This window comes from Microtus pennsylvanicus, chromosome 21, assembly GCF_037038515.1.
Source record: "Microtus pennsylvanicus isolate mMicPen1 chromosome 21, mMicPen1.hap1, whole genome shotgun sequence".
Classification (NCBI taxonomy): domain Eukaryota; kingdom Metazoa; phylum Chordata; class Mammalia; order Rodentia; family Cricetidae; genus Microtus; species Microtus pennsylvanicus.
Window position 1 is genome coordinate 1,939,394 of NC_134599.1, and position 23,065 is coordinate 1,962,458.

General features: G+C 45.9%; 1 protein-coding gene across 2 annotated transcripts; it reads right to left on the minus strand.

Annotated features, from left to right (window-relative positions):
• Window positions 1-5,303: 5,303 nt before the first annotated feature.
• On the minus strand, window positions 5,304-22,319 carry Nom1 (nucleolar protein with MIF4G domain 1). 2 transcript variants are annotated; one of them, XM_075954991.1, is made up of 11 exons: window positions 21,317-22,319; window positions 20,913-21,040; window positions 19,230-19,425; window positions 16,930-17,253; window positions 15,359-15,469; window positions 14,733-14,900; window positions 13,848-13,969; window positions 10,096-10,228; window positions 9,538-9,669; window positions 6,722-6,831; window positions 5,304-5,612 (listed from the first exon to the last, which is right to left on the minus strand). In XM_075954991.1, exons 1-11 carry the CDS (start codon window positions 22,277-22,279, stop codon window positions 5,438-5,440), a joined length of 2,562 nt encoding a protein of 853 aa, XP_075811106.1. In that variant the 5' UTR covers window positions 22,280-22,319; the 3' UTR covers window positions 5,304-5,437. The 2 variants fall into 2 exon arrangements, with proteins under 2 accessions (XP_075811106.1, XP_075811107.1); XM_075954992.1 differs by having other exon boundaries at window positions 19,263-19,425; window positions 21,317-22,312.
• Between the last annotated feature and the right edge of the window lie 746 nt (window positions 22,320-23,065).

Below are 23,065 nucleotides of genomic sequence, written 5' to 3' on the forward strand. Positions count from 1 at the left end.
AAAACTTGATTACACAAACAAACAAAAAAACAGGCTAAGGATCTGAGTAAGTTTTTCTCCAAAGTAGACAGAAACGGCCAACAGGAGTGCGGAAAGGGTGCACATCACTCATCAGGAGGGGAATGCAAATCATAACCATAGTGAGGCATTGCCTCCCCCTACCTGTATGGCTACTGCTAAAACAACGTAACAAGTGTCGGAAGGGTGTGAACAAAAGGTAGTCCTTGTACTGTGTGTGTGGGATGAAAATTTGTACAGCCATTATGCAAAACAGGGGGGAAGTTCCTCAAATAAAAATTAACAATAGAAATGTCATAGAGTGCAGTAAGCCCACTGTTGGAACTGAGGTCTGAGTGCTAGAGACACAGCACCCCATGTTCACTGCAGCAGCACCTACAAGAGCCTGAGTGTCCATGAAGGGGTGAATGGATAGAGGGAACACGGCCTGAACACACAACACACACTTAGTCTTCTCAGAAGAGTCCTGTCATTTGTGACCACACGGACGGCACCATGCAGAGTGAAATAGGCTGGACGCAGACACTACACGACATCACCTTTCCATGATCTAAACAGAGTAGGACCGTGCTTGTCAAGGCTGGGGCAGCTGGTTCAAGGGTGCTGGCATCGTGCTTTATTGCACAGCTAACAGCTGGGTCATGTACTTAGACACACCTGACACTGACTTCACCAACCATACCCAAGCCACAGTAGTAATGAAGGGATGGGAATGGACTTTGGCAAACAGAGGATGTGCTCATGACCCTGATGGTGCTGACAGTTTCATGTGGGCATACTTATGCCCAAACTCATCAAACTGTACACACTGAAACGGTTTGCATGTCAATCACACAGGCAGTTTAAAGTAACATGGAGTGATGGCTATGTGGATAAGAGCACTTCCAGAGGACCCAGGTTCACAGCGCTCACATGGCAGCTCACAACATACATGCAAGCAAGTCACTGCACACAGATAAAACAGGTCATAGCTCCTTGCCTTACACTAAGGTAATACAGGGATCTAGAAGTCCGTAGTGATATCAAGTGGAGGAAAGGGTGCTGCTTCTTACTGTAGAGTAAGAATAAACAGGCGGGAGTGGTGGCGCACGCCTTTAATCCCAGCACTCGGGAGGCAGAGGCAGGCAGATCTCTGAGCTTAAGGCCAGACTGGTCTACAGAGTTCCAGGACAGCCAGTGCTACACAGAGAAACCCTGCCTCAAATAAACAAACAAACAAAAAGAATAAACACAGAAGAAATAAAAAGCCACCCAGACACTGTCCAATCGAGAGTTGTCAGAAAAGGCTCACCTTGTGGTGTGCAGCAGTTCCCTCCATTTGAATATATGACCATAGCCAGCTTGTAGCCAACAAGTTTGATTTTTTGCAGGAAAAGTCACATGATAAAGGGAAGAGTCTGGTGATGAACTAGGTATGAATAATCTTACAGTCCTGTATCAGCAGTTTCTGGGATGGCGGAAGCAACTCTTTCCTATGTGAAACTTCTCACATAGACTCAAGCCAGCCTCAGAACTCAGTGGTGGTGACACACTACAAAAAACAGCTTAAAAGAGGTTTATTTTAAAGTAAAGTTTACATCTTTATTTGTTGAGGGAGCGGCGGGGCTGCGTCCCCGGCACCCAGCCGCCCGCATGGCTTATGCCCCGAAATAATTATATGAAAACTGTATTTTTTTAAACATTGCCTGGCCCATTATCTGTAGCCTCTTATTGGCTAGCTCTTACATATCGATCTAACCCATTTTTAATAATCTGTGTAGCCCACGAGGTGGCTTACCAGGGAAGATCTTAACCTGCCTCTGTCTGGAGTGGGAGAATCATGGTGACTACTTGACTCAGCTTCTTTCTCCCAGCATTCTGTTCTATTTACTCTGCCTACCTAATTTTATGTCCTATTAAAGGGCTGAGGCAGTCTCTTTATTTAACCAATGAAATTAACACAAAACAGAAAACTCTGGATTTTAAGGTCAATTTTGTTATATGTATTTCTGATCTTGATTAAGGTATTGTGATTGTGTAGTTCACTTAAAATGTAATGTATATAGGTTGTTAATAGATAATCATAATAGTCAAGTTTGTAGTCATGTTAGTTAAGATTTTCTAAATGTACATAGATATATTTTAGATAGGCATTCTTCATATCTTTCAAAGATTATAAAATATGGCATTTTAAATGTTTTAATAACTTAGGACTTTTCATGACAATGAGACACATCTACTCCTGACAACACCAATCTACTTCAAGAGAAAGATGGACATCAAAGAAGATCCTTATAAAGCCATTTGGACAAGAAACTGCTCTTGCCTGGACTGTTGGATAAACTGGACACAAAATACCCGCAGAAAGAGGACTGCTAAACTTGCCTAAAGGTGAGATGATTCTTTGGGGTTCCTGACTCATAAAAGAGTCTGCGAGACATTTCTGCAGGACACAGCAGATAGTGACTAAACTGTCTTTGGAATTTCCTGCTTCATGGAAATGTCTGCTGGATATTGTGGGCCTGTAGGCCAAAGATGGATGCCCCAACGATACAAAAAAACTTTGGTGACTGTCAAGGCAGCGAGATGTCTCTGTCATTTCTAAAATTTTAAAAGTTACTTACTTCTTGTTTGCTTAGGTAATATTATATCCTTCTAAAGTTTTTGGTGGAGTTAAAAAATAGATAGTTATAGTTTTCCAGTTATAATAAAATATAAAATAGATGTAAATATTATAATTCTTACTTGATAACTGTTTTGTTATATGTAATTTTGCTATGTTAAAGTTAAAGCCTTTTTTTTGTTTAAACAGAAAAAGTGGAAATGATGTGGGAGTGTCATATCTGTTGATTTCATTGGTTAATCAATAAAGAAACTGCTTGCCCTAATAGGTTAGAACATAAGTAGGTGGAGTAAACAGAACAGAATGCTGGGAGGAAGAGGAAGTGAGCTCAGACGCCATGCAACTCTCTCCAGGGCAGACGTGATGCAGCCAGCCACCAGGTCAGACATGCTGAATCTTTCCTAGTAAGCCACCTCGTGGGCTACACCGATTATTAGAAATGGGCTAGTCCAGGTACGAGAGTTAGCCAAGAGGCTCGATATAATGGGCCAAACAGTGTTTAAATGAATACAATTTGTGTGTTGTTATTTTGGAGCATAAGCTACCCAGGTGGCTGGGAGCTGGGGCTGCAGGAATGCAGCCCACAGCTCCTACATTTATTTTATAGATGAAATTCTCCATTTTAAAAAAGTGGTTTTATAGTTCGTTTGAGTTATAGTTTTATAGTAAGTTTGTTGTTTGAGACAGGGGTCTTTATGTAGTTCTGCCTGTCCTGGAAGTCATTATGTGGATCAGGTTGGCTTTGAACTCAGTGATCCACCTGCCTCTGCATACCAACTGTTGGGATTAAAGGTGTGTGCTATCACTGCCTAGCTTTTACATTAGTTCTTAATCTTTATGATAAGAAGTACACGTGTATATATATATACACACACACACAGACAGAGAGAGAGAGAGAGAGAGAGAGAGAGAGAGAGAGAGAGAATTACTGTCTCAAGCCTTGCAGTAGTTTTCAAATGCAGGTATGATACAATTTTAAAAGTACATATTTGGGGCCTGGCATAGTGTTACACACCTTCAATCCCATCACTTGGGGCAGGGTTAGGGATGGCAGGTGGATCTCTGTGAGCTAGAGGCTAGCTTAATCTATATATTGAGTCCCAGGACTAGGGTTACTTGGAGATACTCTTGTCTCATAAAACAAACAAAACACACACACAACAACAACAACAAAGACTCATTTAGGGCTGGAGATCTGGCTTGGTGGTTGAGTGTTTGCTATTTTAAGAGGACCTGAGTTTGGTTCCCAGTACCCACACTGGCAGCTGACAACTACCTAGGATTCCAGCTCCAGGGATCCCTTTTTTGGTCTCCAAACACACTCACACACGCATCCACACACTCTCACACAAATAAAACTTAGAAAAAATAAGAAAATACATTCTTTTCTGAGTGAGCCCAGGGTTCAAGCAAATGTTCTACCACGGAGCTGTACTCTCAGCCCCTAAATGTATACACTGTCAACTTGATAGGATTCAGAGTCGCCTAGAAGGCAAACCTCTGGAGGTTCACAGTGAGTTTCCTGATTGGGCTAATTTAGGTGGAGACCCATCTTGAACGTGGGTGGGGTGAGCTGAGCACCCGTGTCCATCTTGCTGCTTCCTGACCGCAGATGCAATGTGACCAGCTGCCTTGAGTTCTTGCTGCATGGCACTCCACCGTGACAGATTGTCTACACAGTATGAACCCAGGCAACCCTTCCTCCCACTGCTCTTGCCAGGTGTGTGTCACAGCAACAAGAACAGCAGCAGACACTGTTGAACACCTCAGAGCTCAATCCTCCGGGATCTGCAAGAACATCTCTTGACTACACATGGTCACCTCACACTGCTACAGGGACATGCTGTTCAAAACTCAAACCGAAGAGGTGACTCACCCAGGAGCAGCATTCCTGGTCTGTGCCTCCCTTCCTGGAATGCACACTCTACACAGAACACTGCTGGGTGGAAGGGCTCTGATTTAGTTGCTTTCCAACAACTGAAGATCAGAGCTAGTCAAGTCTACAGCATTTGAAAGAGAAGCAAACTTTAAGGCTGTAAAATAAAGAGTATTCATGCATCCAAGGCCATTCCTTCTTACTTACCCACCACAAGTGTTCCTATCTTTCTCTGTTATCACCAGGTACCCAATACCTATCTTAAGTTGTCTTATCAAATAGTCCCCAAGGTGGGATTGATGAATGGGAGATATCAGATTCTAATCATCAGAGCAACTTAGCTTTTGAACTTTTTTGGGCAGGGTCTCATGATTTGCTTTGGCTATCCTGGAACTTGCTGTGTAGACCAGGCTGGCCTTGAACTCACAGATCTGCTTACCTGTGCCCCTGCCTCCGGAGAGCTGGGATTGGAGGCGCGTACCACCGTGCTTGGCCCAGCTTCTGAATTACTAATTTTTTAGAAGGTCAGTCTTCATGGCTTAATGCCCCCATCTTCTCTCCCCTTTCCCTTTGATCTGCTATATACGTACAAATACATTTAAAATATACAGTATAACCAGCCGGGTGGTGGTGGTGCACGCTTTTAATCTCAGCACTTGGGAGGCAGAGGCAGGTGGATCTCTGTGAGTTTGAGGCCAGCTTGGTCTACAAGAGCTAGTGCCAGGACAGGCCCCAAAGCTACACAGAGAAACTCTGTCTCGAAAAACTAAAACAAACAAACAAACAAAACCCCAGTACAACCCTGGGTTCAAAAAAGTCTGAAAATATAGTATTTAAACTGTGACAAACCATGGCATAATACTCCCCACTCTTACAGAGGCAGGACAGGCTTTTGAGTTCACACATATCATCTCTTTGGCTACATGTTCCGTGTCCTTTGGCTACATTCTTAGGATAGCTTTGCCCTGTAAAGACTTGGATGCAAGGCCTGCCCTCTCTCTCAGCAGATTGGCTTCCTCAGCACTCTGGAGAGTCTGTGTGTGCTTCAGTAAGAAGTGGCTAATGAAGAGCTTCAGGCCTTCTTGCAACATTCCCAGCTTTGGGTTGTCAGACACTCTGAAAGGGAATTGGAGACATAGGTCAGGGAGGGGCTGGTCTTCCAGATCTCAGCGCCTGACAGTTCAAGCAGCAAGGCAAAACCTACTTTCAGGCATTTGTTTTTGTTTTTCTGGATGATGGGATAAAACTCAAGGTCTTCCATAAGATAGGCAAGTACTTTGCTACTGAGACACCCCCACCCTGTCCCTTATTTAAGAGAATTTATTTTTAGGCAGAACCTTGCTATACTGTCTAAGCTGGTCTTGAACTCCTGGACTTAAAGCACCCCCCCCTTTTGCTCAGCCTCTAGAAAAATTGTGACCACAGGAATGTCACTACACCTGGATAAAGCAGTATGGGGGGGCTTTACATTTGGAATCCTTCTGCCTCAGTCTCTGAGGTGCTAGGACTACCGACATGAGCTGCTGTAACTGGTTGCTTTTAAAGTAGGATTCTGGGTGTGGTGGTACAAGTCTTTAATTCCAGCACTGGTGAGGCAGAGGCAGGCACAGACCTGTGAGATCAAGATCATTTTGGTCTTCAAAGCAAGCTCTAGGCTAGTCAGGGATATATAGTGGGACTCTGTCCCAAAAACAAAATAAAATGAACAAATAAACAAAAAGCAAAGCAAAATAAAAATTCCTTTTTTTTTTTTTTTTTTTTTTTGAGACAGGGTCTTACTTTGTGTCCTGGCCTGGCTTTGAATTCACCAGGCTGGCCTTGAGCTTATAGCAATTCTTCTGCCTCAGCTTCTTAAATTCTGGGCTGACAGGTGTGAACCGAAATGCCCAGCTTTCACTTGAACTTCTTGAGGGCTAGGGATGAGGCTCAGTGGTAGAAGCATATGCTTAGCACAGAGAGAGGCCTGAAATGTCGGCACCTCATAGGAAGACCATGAAATGAAACCCACGGAACAGATAACATATGCACGTGTTACAAACCACGCTCTCCATCAGGCAATCCTGTGCATAGACACTGTAATGTAGACTCGGTCTACAATCATGTGCTAGGCACATCCCCGACATTATAGGCCGACAGGAGTGAAATGGGTGTACCCTCCGTGCTTGCCCAAATGGCAATGTTTGCTCTTTTCCCATGTCTTACCAGGAAATACTGGGCACACGTACCTTGAAAAAATTAAACCCAGGTCTTCTTCTTCTGTTTCCATCAACAGCTTGGTCAACACTTTCCGTAGGAAGTGGACTCTGGGTTTATCCAATTCACTGAACTCAACTACCTAAGGGTCAGGAGATAGGAAAACATCATCCTGCTGATTCAGTGTTACCACGATTTGTGACAAGCTCTCTGCAACACCAGCTGCTGGCAAGTACAGAGCACTGCTGGGCAAGATGGGCTGGCTCCCAGGCTGTGAGCTACACGGCAAAGCTAGGTTTACTTAGTAGAGGGGAAACAGGTGTTGCCTCTGTCCTCTGCAGCAGCCACTCCTGAGTTACAACTCTGCAGAGAGGCCAATTAGCATGCACATATGTACGTGTTTCCCTGAAAAGCACGACCGCACAAAGCTTCTCAATTTTAGCAGTAGGATTAGCATGCTATACTTACACCGTGGACTTCCACGCCGAAGTCATTACTCAAAGACCCAGACAGCAAAACAAAATCAAGCTGAACTTAAATGGAGCTTCCAAACATGCTTCCCCTAACACTCTGGGCTTTTTTTATTCTTTCTCCAAAGCCTCCAATCCTGCAGTGGTGGCACACGCCTTTAATCCCAGCACTCGGGAGGCAAAGGCAGGCAGATCTCTGTGAGTTTGAAGCCAGCCTGATCTACAAGGTGAGTTCCAGGACAGCCAGGCTGTTACACAGAGAAACCCTGTCTTGAAATACCAAAAAAACAAAACAAAACAAAAAAACAGCCTCCAGTTTTACCCTGAAGCTGCTTATTTTGTTTTGTGACTACTTCCATGCCCGCTTAAACGGCATGGTCATTTTTCCTTTATACAGCTTATCTGTACTTTTTCCTTTTTAAAATGCTAATAAAATTGTCCATGCTCGTAACAAAGAAAGAAAAAACCGCAGAAATACAGAGTACAGCAGGTAACTAGGCACTGCCTAGAGACTTGAGCTATGCCCACATACACTCTGCTTACAGACACAGGCACAGGGAAGCACAAAAGCGTGGCTAGGAACAAGGATACGCACCACAGTAGAGTGGCTCCCTGAGAAGAGCCCAGGGCACAGACTAGAGCCCAGGAACAGGGTCAGGGACGTGTCTAGGGCCCTGTGATGGCTATCCTCAACTGTCAACTTGACTACACCTGGAACTAAAACCCCACCTGTGAGGAACTTTCTGCTTAATTTGAAATAGGAAGATCCACTTCTAACCCAGAGTTTAGGTGGGAAGATACACCTTTAATCTGGGCCACAGCTTCTGCAGGAAGCCATATAAGGACATGGAAAAAGGAAGCTTTTGCTCTTTGCCTGCTTGTCCTGCCTTGCTAGCAAGCCCATTCCTTTACTGGCATTGGAGACTACTGTTTTGGAAGATCAGCTGAGATAGCCAACCTCATGGACTGGGCAACTACTGGATTCTTGGATTTTCTGCTCACAGTCATTGTTGGATCAGCTGAACTGTAAACTGTAAGTCATTCTAATAAATCCCCTTTATATATCGAGAGATTTCTGCTATATGTTGTTACTCTAGAGAACCCTATCATCCACAGCTGGCTCCTGCCCACTTCTCACAGTCACAAGGAAATTGTCAGCAGATATTTGGATGAAAGCCAGGAAGGACAATGCACACAGGACACCGCACTGAAGACCTGTCACAGAAGGACAGAAGGATTTTCTAGGACACTGGCAGCCCATCTTGAATCCTACCTCCTGTGCCTAGGCTTCCCTGTCTTCTGTACTGGTGCCTCAGGTAGGAACGAACAGCATTATGGTATTTTGCAGTGAAGATCCACAACTATGTCTTTAAAAGGAGGAGTCTGTCCTAACTAGTAGTATGTCAACTTACACAAGTCAGGGTCATCTGAAAGGAGGGAGCCTCAGTTGAAAAAAATGCCTCATAAAATGGGCTGTAGAGATTGATTCTGGAGGGCCCAGCCCACTGCAGTAGGGCCAGCTCTGGGCTTGGGGGGCTTGGGTTCTATAAGAAAGCGGGCAGAGCTGCAGTCCTCCAGGACCTCTGCATCAGCTCCTGCTTCCAGGTTCCTGTCCTGACTTCCCCCTGAGATGAACTGTCACCTCGAAGTGAAAGTGAAATAAACCCCTTCCTCCCCAAGCTGCTTTTGGTCATCCTGTTTATTACAGCAACATGGTGTTTATCACAGTGAACCTGAAGATCCTCTTCACTCTACGCTCCCAGCTGAGCTGTGACCGGTTCAGCATTGTATAACTAGAGCTTGGTTATTAAACAGCCTGTAACGGGGCTGATGGGATGGCTCAGCAGGAAACTAACTTGCCAACAACACTGATGAACTGAGCTGATTCTCAGAACACATGGGGTGGAAAGAGATAACCAATTCCTGAAAGTTGCTTTCTGAACTCAGCACATGCAAGCCCACACACATAAAATAAAACCAAAGGGGGGAAAACCCCAAACAAACAAACAAAAAAGAAAACCCTGTAGCTTGACACTAACTTTCTAAGTAAATTTATATTATGTATTGATTAGATATTTTCTGTGATGGCTATAATAATGAAAACATTTTATAGCTAGGGGTGTAGGTGCGGCACACACCTTTAATCCCAGTACAGGAGAGTCAGAGGCAGGTGGATCTCTGAATTTGAGGCTAGTCTGATCTACAGAGTGAGTTCCAGGACACCAGGGATACACAGAGAAACCCTGTCTCGAAAAACCAAAACCAACAACCCCCATCCCCCCAAAAAAGAAAGAAAAAAACACTCCAGAGGTTCAGTAAAGGCATTTTAAAATACACCAAATAGAAAGAATTTTACTAATTTCTTGCATTATACAGACCTTTAGGATAGAAAGTGGAAGTGATTTTGTCTTCAACAAGTGTGCCACCAGATGAACCAGATTTGAGAATTTAGTGGCTGGCAAATTTTCTAAGTCCCGAAATTTGTCCCATATGCTAAACTGGAAAGTCATCTAGTTAACAGTAAAGAAGAAAAAAGTTAAAATGCAGCAAACCACTGGAACAACTCACCGTGAACATACTTTAAAGGTACTCTATAGTCAATAACCCAAATCACAACTAAGCAACTTCCTGACACCATCACAGAAGTTCCTTTTGGTTGTAGTTTTGCCCCACATGTCAACACATGGCTTTGAAGAAATGTTGTTAGCAACAACCAGTTATTAGATAGCAGTGGCCTGAAACACTGGAGAGGTGTCCAGCCAGCCCGCCACAATCTTCCAGCTGTGGCAGACAAGCTGCCTCGGGATGTTCTGGGCTCTTGTTACCTTGCCCCACTGTTCTATCTTCTCCAGTGCAGGCAGGCCTGGCTGCTGGCACGGACAAGGTCCATGTGGGATAATGAGCCAGGCAGATGTACTGGTGGTCTTCTACATTACCTGGAATCTCCTTTCATAGCAGCAGAACTTGCTAGCCAGGAAAGCATAGAAAGGGTTGTAGGTTTTTTCCTGCAGGCAGCAATCCATGAGAATGTGAACGATCTCTCTCTCCTGCTGGTCCTTCAGCCCAAGCCTAAAAACAACCAGACTAAGAATGTATACTACTTCAATTTCTAGGGCAATATCGATCCTCCCTGTTGGAGGAGTCCAGTGGAAAGGGAGTCGGTAAAGATGGGTGATGGCAGTCACATACTGGTCACAACCAAAGCTTGTTCCCAGCCCCGATGGGCCTCAGTGCCCTGTGATGTGACAGAATGTTGAAGCACAGCACAGCTCCCAAGCTGTACAGTAGTAAAAGCCAAGGACTGTGTTGTTCTTGCAGACAACACAGACGATTCTCCTGTGATGCCATGAAGCCGGGGGTGGTTAAGGTAATCACTTTACTTTTTGTTTTTCTTTTAAATTATGTTTTTAAATTTTCTATGTGTATGAGTGTTTTGCTTGCATGTATGTCTGTGCATCACCTACATGTCTACTGCCCATATGGATCAAAAGCAGGCATCTGAGGCCCTAGGCTGGAGTACAGATGGTGAGCTGCCACGTGGGCACTAGTAATCAAACCTGGGTTCTGTGAAAGAGTAGTAGCAAGTACTCTTAAATGCTGACCTAATTCACCAGACACTTTGACTTTTTTTGTTTTGTTCTGAGACAGAGAAACTCTGTCTAACCCTGTGTAACCCTAGCTGTCCTGGAACTTACTCGGCAGACCAAGTTCAAGTTGGCCTTGAACTCAGAGATCCACCTGCCTCAGCTTCCTGAGCAAAAGGACTAAAGGCTTTCGCCAGGTACTTTTTTGTTTTTATTTGTTTTTTTTGTATAACTTATGGCAACAGCTCTGGTGCTGTATAACAATAACCCAACAGTTGGGAAGCTGAGGTGGGGAGATTTGTGAGCTTAAGACCAGCTTGACTTATACAAGGAGACCTGTCTCAAACCTCCCAAACACCCTTCTCCCAGGTAAAACTCACAACAAAATGCATTCTTTCCTGTGAGTGTGGACAGGCCCACAGGATCAAACAGCAACCACTCCAGTGAAAACACAATTCTACAGTCGCTCTACCTCCTTCCTCCCTTTGCAGCAGGGCATTCTCCCTGAAACACAGGCCACTACAGATGTGTTTTCTGTGCCTCTAGTTCTGCTGTGTCAACATGTCAACAGTCATGAAGTAGCTGTCCAAGTCTGGCTCTTGTCCCAGGTACAGAATATTTAAGACCCATCCTTGCTGTATGAGCCTTGCTGCCCTGTCTTCTGCAGAACTGACTGACAAGCAACCCATGTACCTAGAGGACCCACAGTCAGTCTACCCATCAGTGGAAGAACGTACAGCCTTGGGGTTTCTGGCGATTAAAGATAATTGTCTTCTTTCTTTTGGAGGGCATTAGGAGTTGAACCCACAGCCTTGCACATGCCAAACAAGACCTCTACCCACTGAGCATGTCCCTAGCCCTAGCTGACTGTCCTCTGAATCCAGGAGCTGTAAACAAAAGCAGAAGCTCTATGTATGACTTAGGAGAAAACAGCAACTCTGCTGCCATGTTACCCCCACACTGTTCCCAAGCAACAAAACCCAACAGAAGCAGCATGCTTCATTTCATTTCAGCTGTACTATAGCAATCCTTGGGGTGACATGTGTACAAGAATAGACAGTGATCAAAAAAACAAAACAAAACAAAACAAAAAACAAAACAAAAAACCCTGCAATGCTGGAATGCCGGAGTCAAGGACCTCACACTGTTGAATTACAGCCCCAGTCTGGCTAATGATTTTCATGAATACAAGTAGGGTGGGCAGGGAGTCACTGTTCAGTCTGATATGTCTTTTCTTTTGTACCCTAGCTGACCTGGAAGTAAGACTGACCAGTTTTAGCTTCACAAGTGAGAGGATGATACAGGTTGCGCCACCATGCCCAGCAATGTTAAAAGTTTGAAAACACTGAAATGAACTAGAATGCTCTAGATTTCTTATGTTTTTCTGATAGAAATCATGTGATGTAGAGTGACTTGAGGAGAGGGTTTATCTAGCTAACACTTTCAGGTGACAATCTGCCACTGAGGAAACAGGGCAGGAACCACAGAGGAATGCTGCTTACTGGCTTACCCTCTGGCTTACTCATCCTAGGCTAGTTCCTTATTCAACCCAGCACTATTTGTTTGGAATGGTGCTGCCCACAGTGGGCTGAGTCTTGCAGCAGTTAAGACGGTCCCTCATAGACACATGCACAGACAACCTGTTACACACAGTTACTCTATTGAGATTCTTTTCTGGTGATTCTAGGCTGTGCCAAGTTGACAGTTAATGCTAACTAGGCCATGAGAGAACAGTGAAGGAAATATACTTTTTGGCATAAAGGACATCAGTCAGAACTGGAACATTTCCCAAAGGTCATGTGCTGAGAGCTTGGTCCCTGAGCTATGGTGTTATTGGAAGTGAAGGAACCTTGAGAAGGCCCAGTGGGAGGGAAGTTAGGTCACTGGGGACATGCCCTTCAAGGGAATGCAGGGAAGCTAGATCTTCTTTCTGCTTCCCAGTTTCCACGAAATAAGCAGGTCTTTTCTACCACATTTTTGCAATGATGTACTGTCCCACCACTACCCAGAGCAACAGGGTCAGGGAACCATGGATTGAAACTATAAGACCAAATAACTTTTCCTCCTTCAAGTTGATTTTCTCAGGCTTTCTATCACAGAGACAGAAAGTTGACTGTGGGAGCCCACAGGTGGCTCAGTTTCCATTTGGAGTCAATTCTGACTTAAAAGTCATCTGAATCTGAGTTCAAGCTTGCCTGCCCTGCCTGCATCCTTGAGGGCTGTGAGAAAGATCTGATTAAGTCCATGGGAAAGAGCATTTTGCCCAATGAGAAAGAGTACATTATCGAATGAACACAGGCTGGTGAATGCCAGTTGAGGGCACATCCAGACAGAATGCTCAAGAACAGGAATCTGAAGGTCTGTGTGTGCTTTGTTATGCTTTTGTGTATAAGCAGGCTCTGAAATAAACTCAGGGCTGTGCAGAGTAAGCTGGCAGTCTCCCGAATATACCCTGTGTTTTCTGTCTCAGTTTCTCTCAATCTAACAGTTCTTTAGCGTCAGCGCCCCCTTCCAGGTAGACTCTGTTAGAACAGGCTCTGACAACTGACTAGCAATGGGCAAGTTGGACCCTTTGACTGGACAGGATAATCCTCCTTTAACAAAGTCTCTCAGAGACAGAAACTGACTGAGGGACTCAGTGCTGCCTACATTCAGCAAACAGCAAGGTCTCAGAAGCATAAGCAAGCTCAAGGTTTCCATGTCAACAAGGCCCAGTTCAGAAAACCCAATCATCAGACTTGCACTTATTTCTAAGTTTGAACCAGATTAAGGAGGATTTAACATTCAACTGTTTAGACACACTTTGTAAAATTTACAACTAATTACAGGAACTATATTGTAAGCTTTATATTACGAGTCAGAAAGACAGAGATAATAATTCCCGACAATCAGGTGGCTGGTTACTTAAACGCTGCCTATCAGGCTCTCACCTGACGCTGCACATACTACTTACAAGGGTGCACTAGTACGGGGCAATGCCTCATGAGCTTCTCATGGAGCCCAGAAACCCAGATGAGAGGTTCAGACTAGCCAAAAGCTGAACCTAGATCTATGTACAGTATGTCTACTAAATAACAGATCAAAATGCTCACACCAATGCTTACTTCAGCAGCTTCTCAAAAGCATCCAGGAAGTCCTCACTCGTCATGATAGTGCAGAATATGTTCCTCCTGACATCAGTGTTCATTCTCTGCTTCCTTGCAAGTTCCAGGATCTTGGAGCTCATCTGAAAAGAAAGTAGTCAGTGTCCAGACCCTCCCATCATCCTGATGGAAGAAGCTTCCTCAGAAACAGGACATTGTTCCTTAGCATAGCATGTTTCTGAATTTGAATTTCTAAAGTGTAACATACACATTTGAGCACATAAGGGAGAAAAGCGCAGTGGGAGCCTTCTCAGGAGGTGGATTTGCTCTGTGGATCAGATCTGTTTATCAAATGAAGATCAAGTTCAGATACAAGCTGCTGCCAGAGTCTGGAAGTAAGACCAAGGTCCCCAGGAAGGAAAGACAAAGGAAATCGGAGTCACAATTTGAATCCACAGTAGGGACTGGAACCTACACCTCCTGGGAACAGCATGTGCCCGAGTTCCAACAACAGCTCCTCTCAGGCGAGTTTCCTCTTTACCCCTTTCTCATTACACTCAATTTCTAGATTTTATTTAAATTGGGTCTTGGAACTTTTTTTTTTCATTTTTGGTTTTTAGAGAGAGGGTTTCAATGTGTAGACCAGACTGTCTGCAAATTCACAGAGATCCACCTGCCTCTGAGATTAAAGGTGTGTACCACCACTACCCAATGGGTATTGGAACTTATAAAAATTCTTAGAACAGAGAAACTGAATTAATCATACGCCGACAGGAGCTACTTCTCTGAGGCATCCTGATAAGCCTGTGTGGTACACTTCATGAATACTCGGGAATAACAGGGAGCTACTTTAGGCAGAGTAGACTTGTAACACAGCAGGCTAGGCAGCCACTGGGGTCTTCATACCGTTCCTGCAGGCGGCTTCTGTAAGAGCGTTTGATGACTGTTGTCAATCATTGGGGTCCCACTCCATGCAGACCCCACAATCCACCAGCGACCAGTCTGTTCTGCATTTAAGATGCCATCCCAGGAGATTCGAAGCTGAGTCTCAGAACCTGAACCAGCATTGCGTACCTGATTAAAAGAAAAGGCTTCATGAAGAGCTTTGGCTGGCTCACACTCTGAACTTTTCTTATGCTTTGTTTGAAAAAGGCAGTTTGGGTGTATGACTATGGCAATGAACAGTTAGTCTGTTTGGGAAAATGTCAGAAAGAGCCATCAACTCTTAGTGTTCTGTCTGTGAAGTCTATGGGTCCACTATCCAACCGTGTGTGACCTGGACTACAACAATGACTATGTTAGAATGCCATAGCAACCATCTCACGCTGCATGGCAAGACTACAGGTTGGACACCTCAGGAGACTCATACTGGGCACTCAACCAACTTGACGATTCCTGTGCATGGAGGTTCCACAATCTCACTACAGATACACAGTTTTTAAGACTTGTGCTGGGCATAGCATGACCACTGTTCACAATGAGTCCATGATGGCATGGAGACTCAGGACAAACCAGAATAGGGTGTCACTCACCAGAGCTCTCTGTAACTTCCTTAGTTTCTCCACAGGCTGAGGATCATAGCCAGGGATTTTACGCATGTCATTGTTCTTCAGGGCCAGCATTGTCTCCAACATGAACCGCACCTTAAAGGAAAAGGAAAAGCATCCGAAGGCATCATTTAACAGCCACTAAGGAATTCACATGGTGAGAAACACATCATGGCTGACGGAGAACACTGATCGTCTGGAGGCAGTCTGTGATACCTCTAACAGTTCATTCAAATAGATGTGTCTCACTATCTGGAGGCCTTCTCTGCAACCCCACAACCCCAGCCCTGGTTGTGAGCATGACCAGAATCCTTCCTTGCAAACCCTTCTTCCAGACTTTATCTAGATGCCAAGTTGAATATTCAGAAGCTGTCACCTTCCCTTCCAGCCTTAGATCTCCTCCTGTATGTCCTACAGGGTGACCCCAAATTTCCATCCCATGTCCCTGCTCCTCCAAAAGTCACTTACTTCTGATTCCCAAGGTGACACCCACTGCCACCACACTCACACATGCTACTTTTGTTTAGAGATTCTTGAAACCTTCCCCCTGCTCTGTCATCTCTCATCTTTCCTACACTGGGATCAAAGTCTCCACCAGAGCAGAACAGCTGTCAATAACTATCTGCTCAGATTTCCCTCCACCAAGAAAAAAAATCCTGGCTCCCTGGGCCTTATCTTCTCCTTCCTAGTCAGGCCCCCAGGTTCCCACACTGATGATCTTCAACAGGTCACATCCGGGCTTCTCAGGTGCTGTCCTAACCCCTCAGATGGGGTGGGAGCCTTGACAAAGGAAACTGGCAAGATTAAGCCTCTGCCGCTGACACCCAAGCGTGGGAAATAGCTTCTGAGAGGGCAAACAAACCATTTATAATCATAAAATATGTATGAGTTCTTAATGAAGAAACAAGGTTCAAACAGGGTGTGGTGGTACACACCCGTAATCCCAGCACTCAGAAGAGTGTATTGATCACTCTAGGCTGCTCAGCCCCAGAATAATCACTCAGAAACTATATTATTTGCAATACTGTTTGGCCACTAGCTTAAACGTATTTCTAGCTAGGTCTTACATCTAGAATTAACCCATTTCCATTATTTTATATTTTATCACAAGGCTCATGGCCTACTGGCAAGGTTCCAGCCAGCAGCTTGCTTCTTTCCCTCTGGCGGCTACATGGTGTCTCGTCTCCACCTTTCTTCTCCCAGAATTCAGTTTAGTTTTCCCCACCTAGCTCTATTCTACCTTGCTATAGGCCCAAAGCAGCTTTTTTATTCATTAACCAATAAGAACAACACATGTACAGAACGACTTCCCACACCAGATCATGAGCCTGAGGCCAGCTTGGGTTACATAGTGAGACTTCATCTCAAAAAAACCAAGGAAACAAAAGCAGATTCCTCAAAACCAAGGTCAGTCTGCAGACTAGAGAAAAGGTCAGAGTACTAGGTAAGGCAGAAGAGAACAAGGAGCAGTAGGGCACGAACTAGTAGTGTCCAGCCAGCTACTCGTCTACGCTCTAGTGCTTCATGGTCACTAAGCAGGTCAAGTGGTACCCTACCCTGTTCTGGTCCCGAAACATGCTGCCTGCCCCACTGGCCTTGGCCTGGGCTTCTGTGATCAGCTCCTTAAGTGACAAGGCGTCATCTTTTCTCAACGCAAAGCCCACATTTTTCAGCATCAGCAGGATCAGTTCAATGTCTTTTTCCGTAAAAGTTCCAACAAGCTTCTTCAAAATGTCAAAGATGAGGAGAGACTGTACCACGTGGAAGTTGTACAAATGTGCAATCATGGTAAACAGGTTGTCTAGTTCTTTCCCCTCACCTCCATCTTTATAGACATCATCAAACTTCTTCACCACAGCCTCAAGGAAACAAGCACCAACCTGAAGGAGATGGAAGAAATGTCACCATGGTATTCTGGGATCCTGCCTGTCAAACTGCACAAATACCCATAAAGTACACACGAATCCAGGTGGGACAAGAACTCCAGCAGGGGCGCTGGTAACTAAGAATGCAGACTTCAGTAACTCAGGCTTCACATACTGATGAAAAGATTCTAGATAACAAACATAGTACTGAGTGCTTGCTTCAGCATAGAAACCTTTTCTATAAAAATACTCTCATGTCTTTAGAATCATCAAAGAAGTGGTGGCTTCCCTTGGAGTCACTGTGGCTCCCTAGAAATTCCTTTCAGAAGTGATAGCAAGATGGCTCCGCATAAAGGAGGTTGCTTCCCACCCGATGACCCAAGTTTGGTGTCAGAATACACGTAAGGGTGATAGCCAGGGGAGAGCAGTAGGCCGAGAACTAGCAGATGCCTGGTGAAGCCGGGCAAGGTTGCTATGGTGCTGTTCTGGAACATCTATTTACAATTCATAAGTTGTATGAATACATATGTATGTATGCTGGGGAAGGCCAGGATTTCAACTTGTGGTGGTTCTGAACAAAGGCAGTGAAGGTAGAAATGGCGGTAACCCCGCTGCTGGTAGCATCATCTTGTGACTACTTTCTCCTGCAGGATATCCAGCTGGGAGATGAGTGAGGCAGCTGTGATATATGGGAAAGAAAGGGCTGCTCATAGTGACGTGGGGCAGACTGGCAGGGTAGGCACCACTGAGTGTGATTCCCAGCATTTGCTCTGCATCTCCAGGAACTACTCAGGGATGAGCAGGTTGTGGGCTGCTAGTCAAAATCTGTTTCAATGTCAGTTGGTCCAGTGCATATTTCTGTTAAAATTCCCATCAGGTAAGACATGTGGATGTACAAAGGCCTGAGATCCACATATAGCTCAGAGTATAATGGGCAACCACACAGGACTGCTAGACTGCAAAACAACAAAGCTAGAAAGACTGGCAATGCTGGTTTCTGGAGGCCCAAAATAAAGGCCTGAGACTTGATTCCCAGCTCAGGTCTTCTCACTGAAGAGAGCCCGAAGCACATCCTTTCCTAATAATAGTCCCACCATCAAATCACGTAGAATGTTAGCAGGATCACAAGAAGCATTGAGACACTAACTGAGGCATGTTTTCAGCACACAATTAGGTCCAATTATGTAACCACCTAAAATTTAAATTCTATTAATGTTTTTAAAATTAAAGATACTGGTATAATGTAGAAATAGGAAAAAAAAAACTCACACTGCCAACAATGATTCTGATATGTGAATTTTAGCACAAAACCTGCAAAGGCCTGAACTGATTGACAGAAGGCCCCAGTAGCTGAGAAGACCCTTTCATATTTTTTCCCTTCCATGAGTTCCTGGGAGGTTTTTCTCAGCACAGTTCGATGGGAACCAGCATCCTGAGAAGGCAGCAGATCTGGCACAAGCTTGAGCGGATGCCATTAGCTAAAGTACTAAATGACTTCCCCTTGAACAAGTCATCTCATTGTCCTGCACGCTATTAGCAAAGGTTTAAATGGGAAGTAGGACCAATAATTTCAGGTTTTCAAATCAAGTAAATTCCTGATGTGCTGCGGTGGTCATATCTATGACTTTTAAAATAACTCACAGAAATGCCGTCTGCACTCAAATCACTTTGATTAAGTCTGCTGAACTGTCCCAGTGTGGAGTGGGATGGGGGGGGGCACCACAGCAGCCACAGAACAGTGTCAATTACTGTGATTATGGGGCACCAGGAAAGCTGTCCAGGGCGTCCATTACACTTTGTAATAGCAAGAAAATGGACTCGGGCGTTGGCATGTGAAAACAAGCACACCCTTGGGGGTGGGGGGAGCACTACAGAGCACAGTTCCCAAGACGGCAATGTAGACCTTGCAGAGCAGGGCAATCTCTCCCATCCCGAGCTCCCCAAACTCACTGACTCCAGGTGGAATACTATTCCAGATGGCACAGGTGTACCTCTATCCCAACTGTGTGGTGAAGGATGCTGACCAGGAGGACATGCTCCATCATCAGTCTGCTGGGCATGGCTGAGGCAGTGACACAGGCATCCATGAGGGTAGCAGTCAGGGTGTCGTTCATGTGCTTCCTGCTGTGGGTCATGTATAGCTCCTCCAGCTGCCCACTTATAGATGCCATGTTTGGCTCGCTCAGCCTGCAGTGAAGTATGAGCAGTGTTACTAATACATTCTGTTTTATGGATATTATATGACCCAGAAACCACCCTAACTTTGCCACAGAAACCTGGTGCATACTGCTCTTAACACACTCTAGAATCCTGAAATAATGAAACCATGTTTTAGTGGTGCATAGCCACTGAATCATACCCTAGGATCCTCTCTACGTCTGTCCATATGCCCACAGGTGGCCTGATCTACTATCCCCCAGAGGCAGTGATCACACCTAGGTGTTGAGTTAAAAACAAAAACATGAACTTACTCATCTCTTATGTGACACAGACACACTCTGTGTACCTACCTGTGCTTGGGGAAACAGTGTGGGCTTTAACAAAAAAGAAAGAGAAAGCACAAAGGAAGGAAGAGGAGGTGTGACAAGGACTGGCATGAGAACCTTGTGTGATAGAGCAACCATGCATCTTGATAATGGTGGCAGTCACCCAAATCTTCATGGAACAAAACTGTACAGACTCAGTCTCAATCTCTCTCCTGTGAAAAAGATGTGACCTGGAACACTTGTGGGCGCTGTGTCAGTTTCATTTGAGACAGGGTCTCATGTATCCAAAACTGGCTTCAAACTACCTGTCTAGACAAGGATGATCCCGGACTTCTGATCCTCTTACTCATACCTGCAGAGTTCTGGGATTACAGACTTTACAGACAGGTACCACTATGCCTGGCTTATGTGGCCCGGCAAGCTAGGGCTTTAGGCTTTGTGCATGTTAGATGAATACTCTACCAACTTAGCCACATCCCCAGTTCTCTCTCTGTTTTGTTTTTAACTGTAATAACAAGCTGGGGGTGATCCCTCTAAGGGAAAGAAAGGGCTGCTCCCCCTACCTCCCCGTCTTTGTAGCTCCCAGTGATCTATAATAATAGGTTAAGCAACAAAACGACAATACATATTTGAAACCTGACAAAATTAGATGAGGTGCTAGAGGCCAGGACAGTGGTCATCTTTAGAGGGCTTGGAAGAGGGGCCCGAATGAGGCCAAGTGAGGGACATGAAAGGGAAGGGCTTTAGACAAACGATTCTGATCCACGGGTTAAGTCTAGACAGCCAATAGGGAAATCTCCACCCACGTGGCTTCTGATGAACCCTCTGATGTTTTATTCTTAAAATGAACAACAGAAAATGACGAAGCGAATGGCAATGGAGGACCCTGTTCACCACCAGGTGAATTCACTTTCACAGGGAGGGTGACTTCAGCTGGTCGTTCCTGGGATGACACAGAAAGAAAGAACCCTGACCTGTTTCTTCCTGCTTCTCAAATGACCCGTGGGAGGTCTTCAAACACGGAGAGGGCAATACCAAACAGCTGAGCATCCTACCTCTTCAAGAGTGGTCCAGTTATCTCACACCAAGAACAAGGATCCAAAACACTGTCTAGTCCTGGCCCCATCGTTCGCTTTTTAGATGGTTTCTATAGCTAACTGATAATATGCCATCGTTGTATAAGGTTACCTGTTAATGAGGCCTTTAACGTGTTTCTTGAGCCTTTCCAGCTCTTCTTTCTTGTGGACATCCACTGTTTCCTCACCCCGCAACCGAGGTGGGATGTACTTTCCACCACTTTCAACACAGTGCCTTTCCTTGAAGACAGGAATGAAATCGCAAAAAAAAAAAAATTTACAGTCGACAAACTTAGTATTTTTCCTCTTTACTCAAATACTACCCCGCCTCTTGAGGATTTGGAGCAACTATCATTACAGGACATGGCTGCTCGACAGAGACGTTCTACTGAGCGAATGCCTGGAATGGCCCGGGTTGGCCTTTCCCTGGGCAGGCTGTGGCTGTCATTGTGTCCCCTGCCCCCTCACCCCATCTGGAATGACAGCCCAGGGCCTTACACGATGTTGGCGCCTTACCTCATTTTCTGTGTCGTCTTCCGAAGAACTTTCGCTCTTTTCAACGGCCTCTGCAAAACGGACTCTCTTACTCCCTTTATTTTCTAGCGTCCCACCCTCTGCTTCTTCCTCCCTGTGCGAGTTTACATCCTCCTGATCCTCCGAGTCTGAATCCTCCTCACTTTCCTCGGAACTGTTCTCTAGGTCACTCTCCAGTGCCTGTTCAGTCTCCGCTTTGGCTTCCTCCTCCTCCTCCCCGCTGCTTTCGTACAGGCCGCCGCCTCTCCCGCATTCCAGGGCCCCCAGAATGTAATCTAGTCCGTCGCGCGCGAAGCTGAGCGGCACCGAGCTGCTGTTGCCCTTCTTTTTGCGCTTGTTTAGGCCGAGGCATCGCTCCAGCTTTCGGATCTCTCGGTCCTCCTCCTCGTTGGCTGCTAGAAGTGCCCGCTTCCGGGCGGCGGAGGTGGCGGGACCGAGTTTCCCGGGGCCACCTTTAGCTTTGGCCTTAGGTGACACTGCCGTGGACGGAGAAGAGGAAGTCTTAACCTTATCCTGGGTTGCGGCGGCCTTAATGTTAGCGGAGGAAGCCTTGGCCTTGGTGGGGTTCGCTGTGGCCGTGGCAGGGGTCGGTCGTGAGTCAGAGGGCGGTGGAGCTTCCCGGCCGCCGGTAAGACCGACATTACCCTTTCTGTCCCCGGACCCGGAGTCCACCGTCCACTGCAGGCGCCGCGCTTTCCTCAGGTGTCGCTTCTCCTTACGAAGCTCCTTGCGGCTCTTTCGCCCGCCGGGCCGGGAGCGTGGCACAGCGCCGCGGTCCTCGCAGCCCTCGAGGGCCTCACTCTCGGACGTAGCCCGCACGAAGTTCTCCACTGCCAACCGCATCCGCTTCAGGGCCCCCTCCCCACCAACCGGACCGCGGCGACCGCCCCTACGCTTCGGGCGGACCGCGCGCGGGTGCGCTCCACCGCGGCTTGCAGCGCCCATGCCTACAGATACGGCTAACTTCCGGGATGCCCAGTGCACGACTTCCGCTAGGGGCGGAACTACCGGACTAGCGCTTCTGTGAGACTAAAAAGTTGGGATGGGAGGGCGGTGCCCTCTGCTGGTGGGAGGGCGGAGTCACAGACACTAACAGAGTTTGAAAATTGAAGCCGGTGCTTGAGGCAAGTCTGGACTACAGAGCAAGTCTAGACTAGACAGCCAGGGACAGAAGGAAGGAGGGAGGGAGGGAGGGAGGGAGGGAGGGAGGGAGGGAGGAAGGAAGGAAGGAAGGAAGGAAGGAAGGAAGGAAGGAAGGAAGGAAGGAAGGAAGGAAGGAAGGAAGGAAGGAAGGAAAAAGTTGAAACCCAGTCACTTTGTTTTGGGGTGCACAGCGGAACTCACCCTAGCTCTAACTTCCACACATCCTTGTTTTTCTATGCATGCACAGAGTCAATACTGTTTCTCTGTGTATCCTCTTTCTTTCTCCTTTTGAGACGATGTCTCAGTCTGTAGCACAGGCTGGCCTTGAACTCTCAGCCTCAAGCACTTCCTAGTTGAGTATCCCTAGTAGTAAGACCCCAGGCCCACAGCACTGCACCTGACTAGTTATTTCCGACATTTGTATGTTAGAAATGACGCTGTGGCAAATACATTTGAATACATAGCATTTTATGTTTTCAGGAGCAGAGCCTGAAGGTCACATTGTAAGAAGAGTGATTTCTGAAGCAAAGAGTTTATCGTTTGATGAATGTGAAGATATTGCTGACTTCATAGAGTGAACATGTGAGG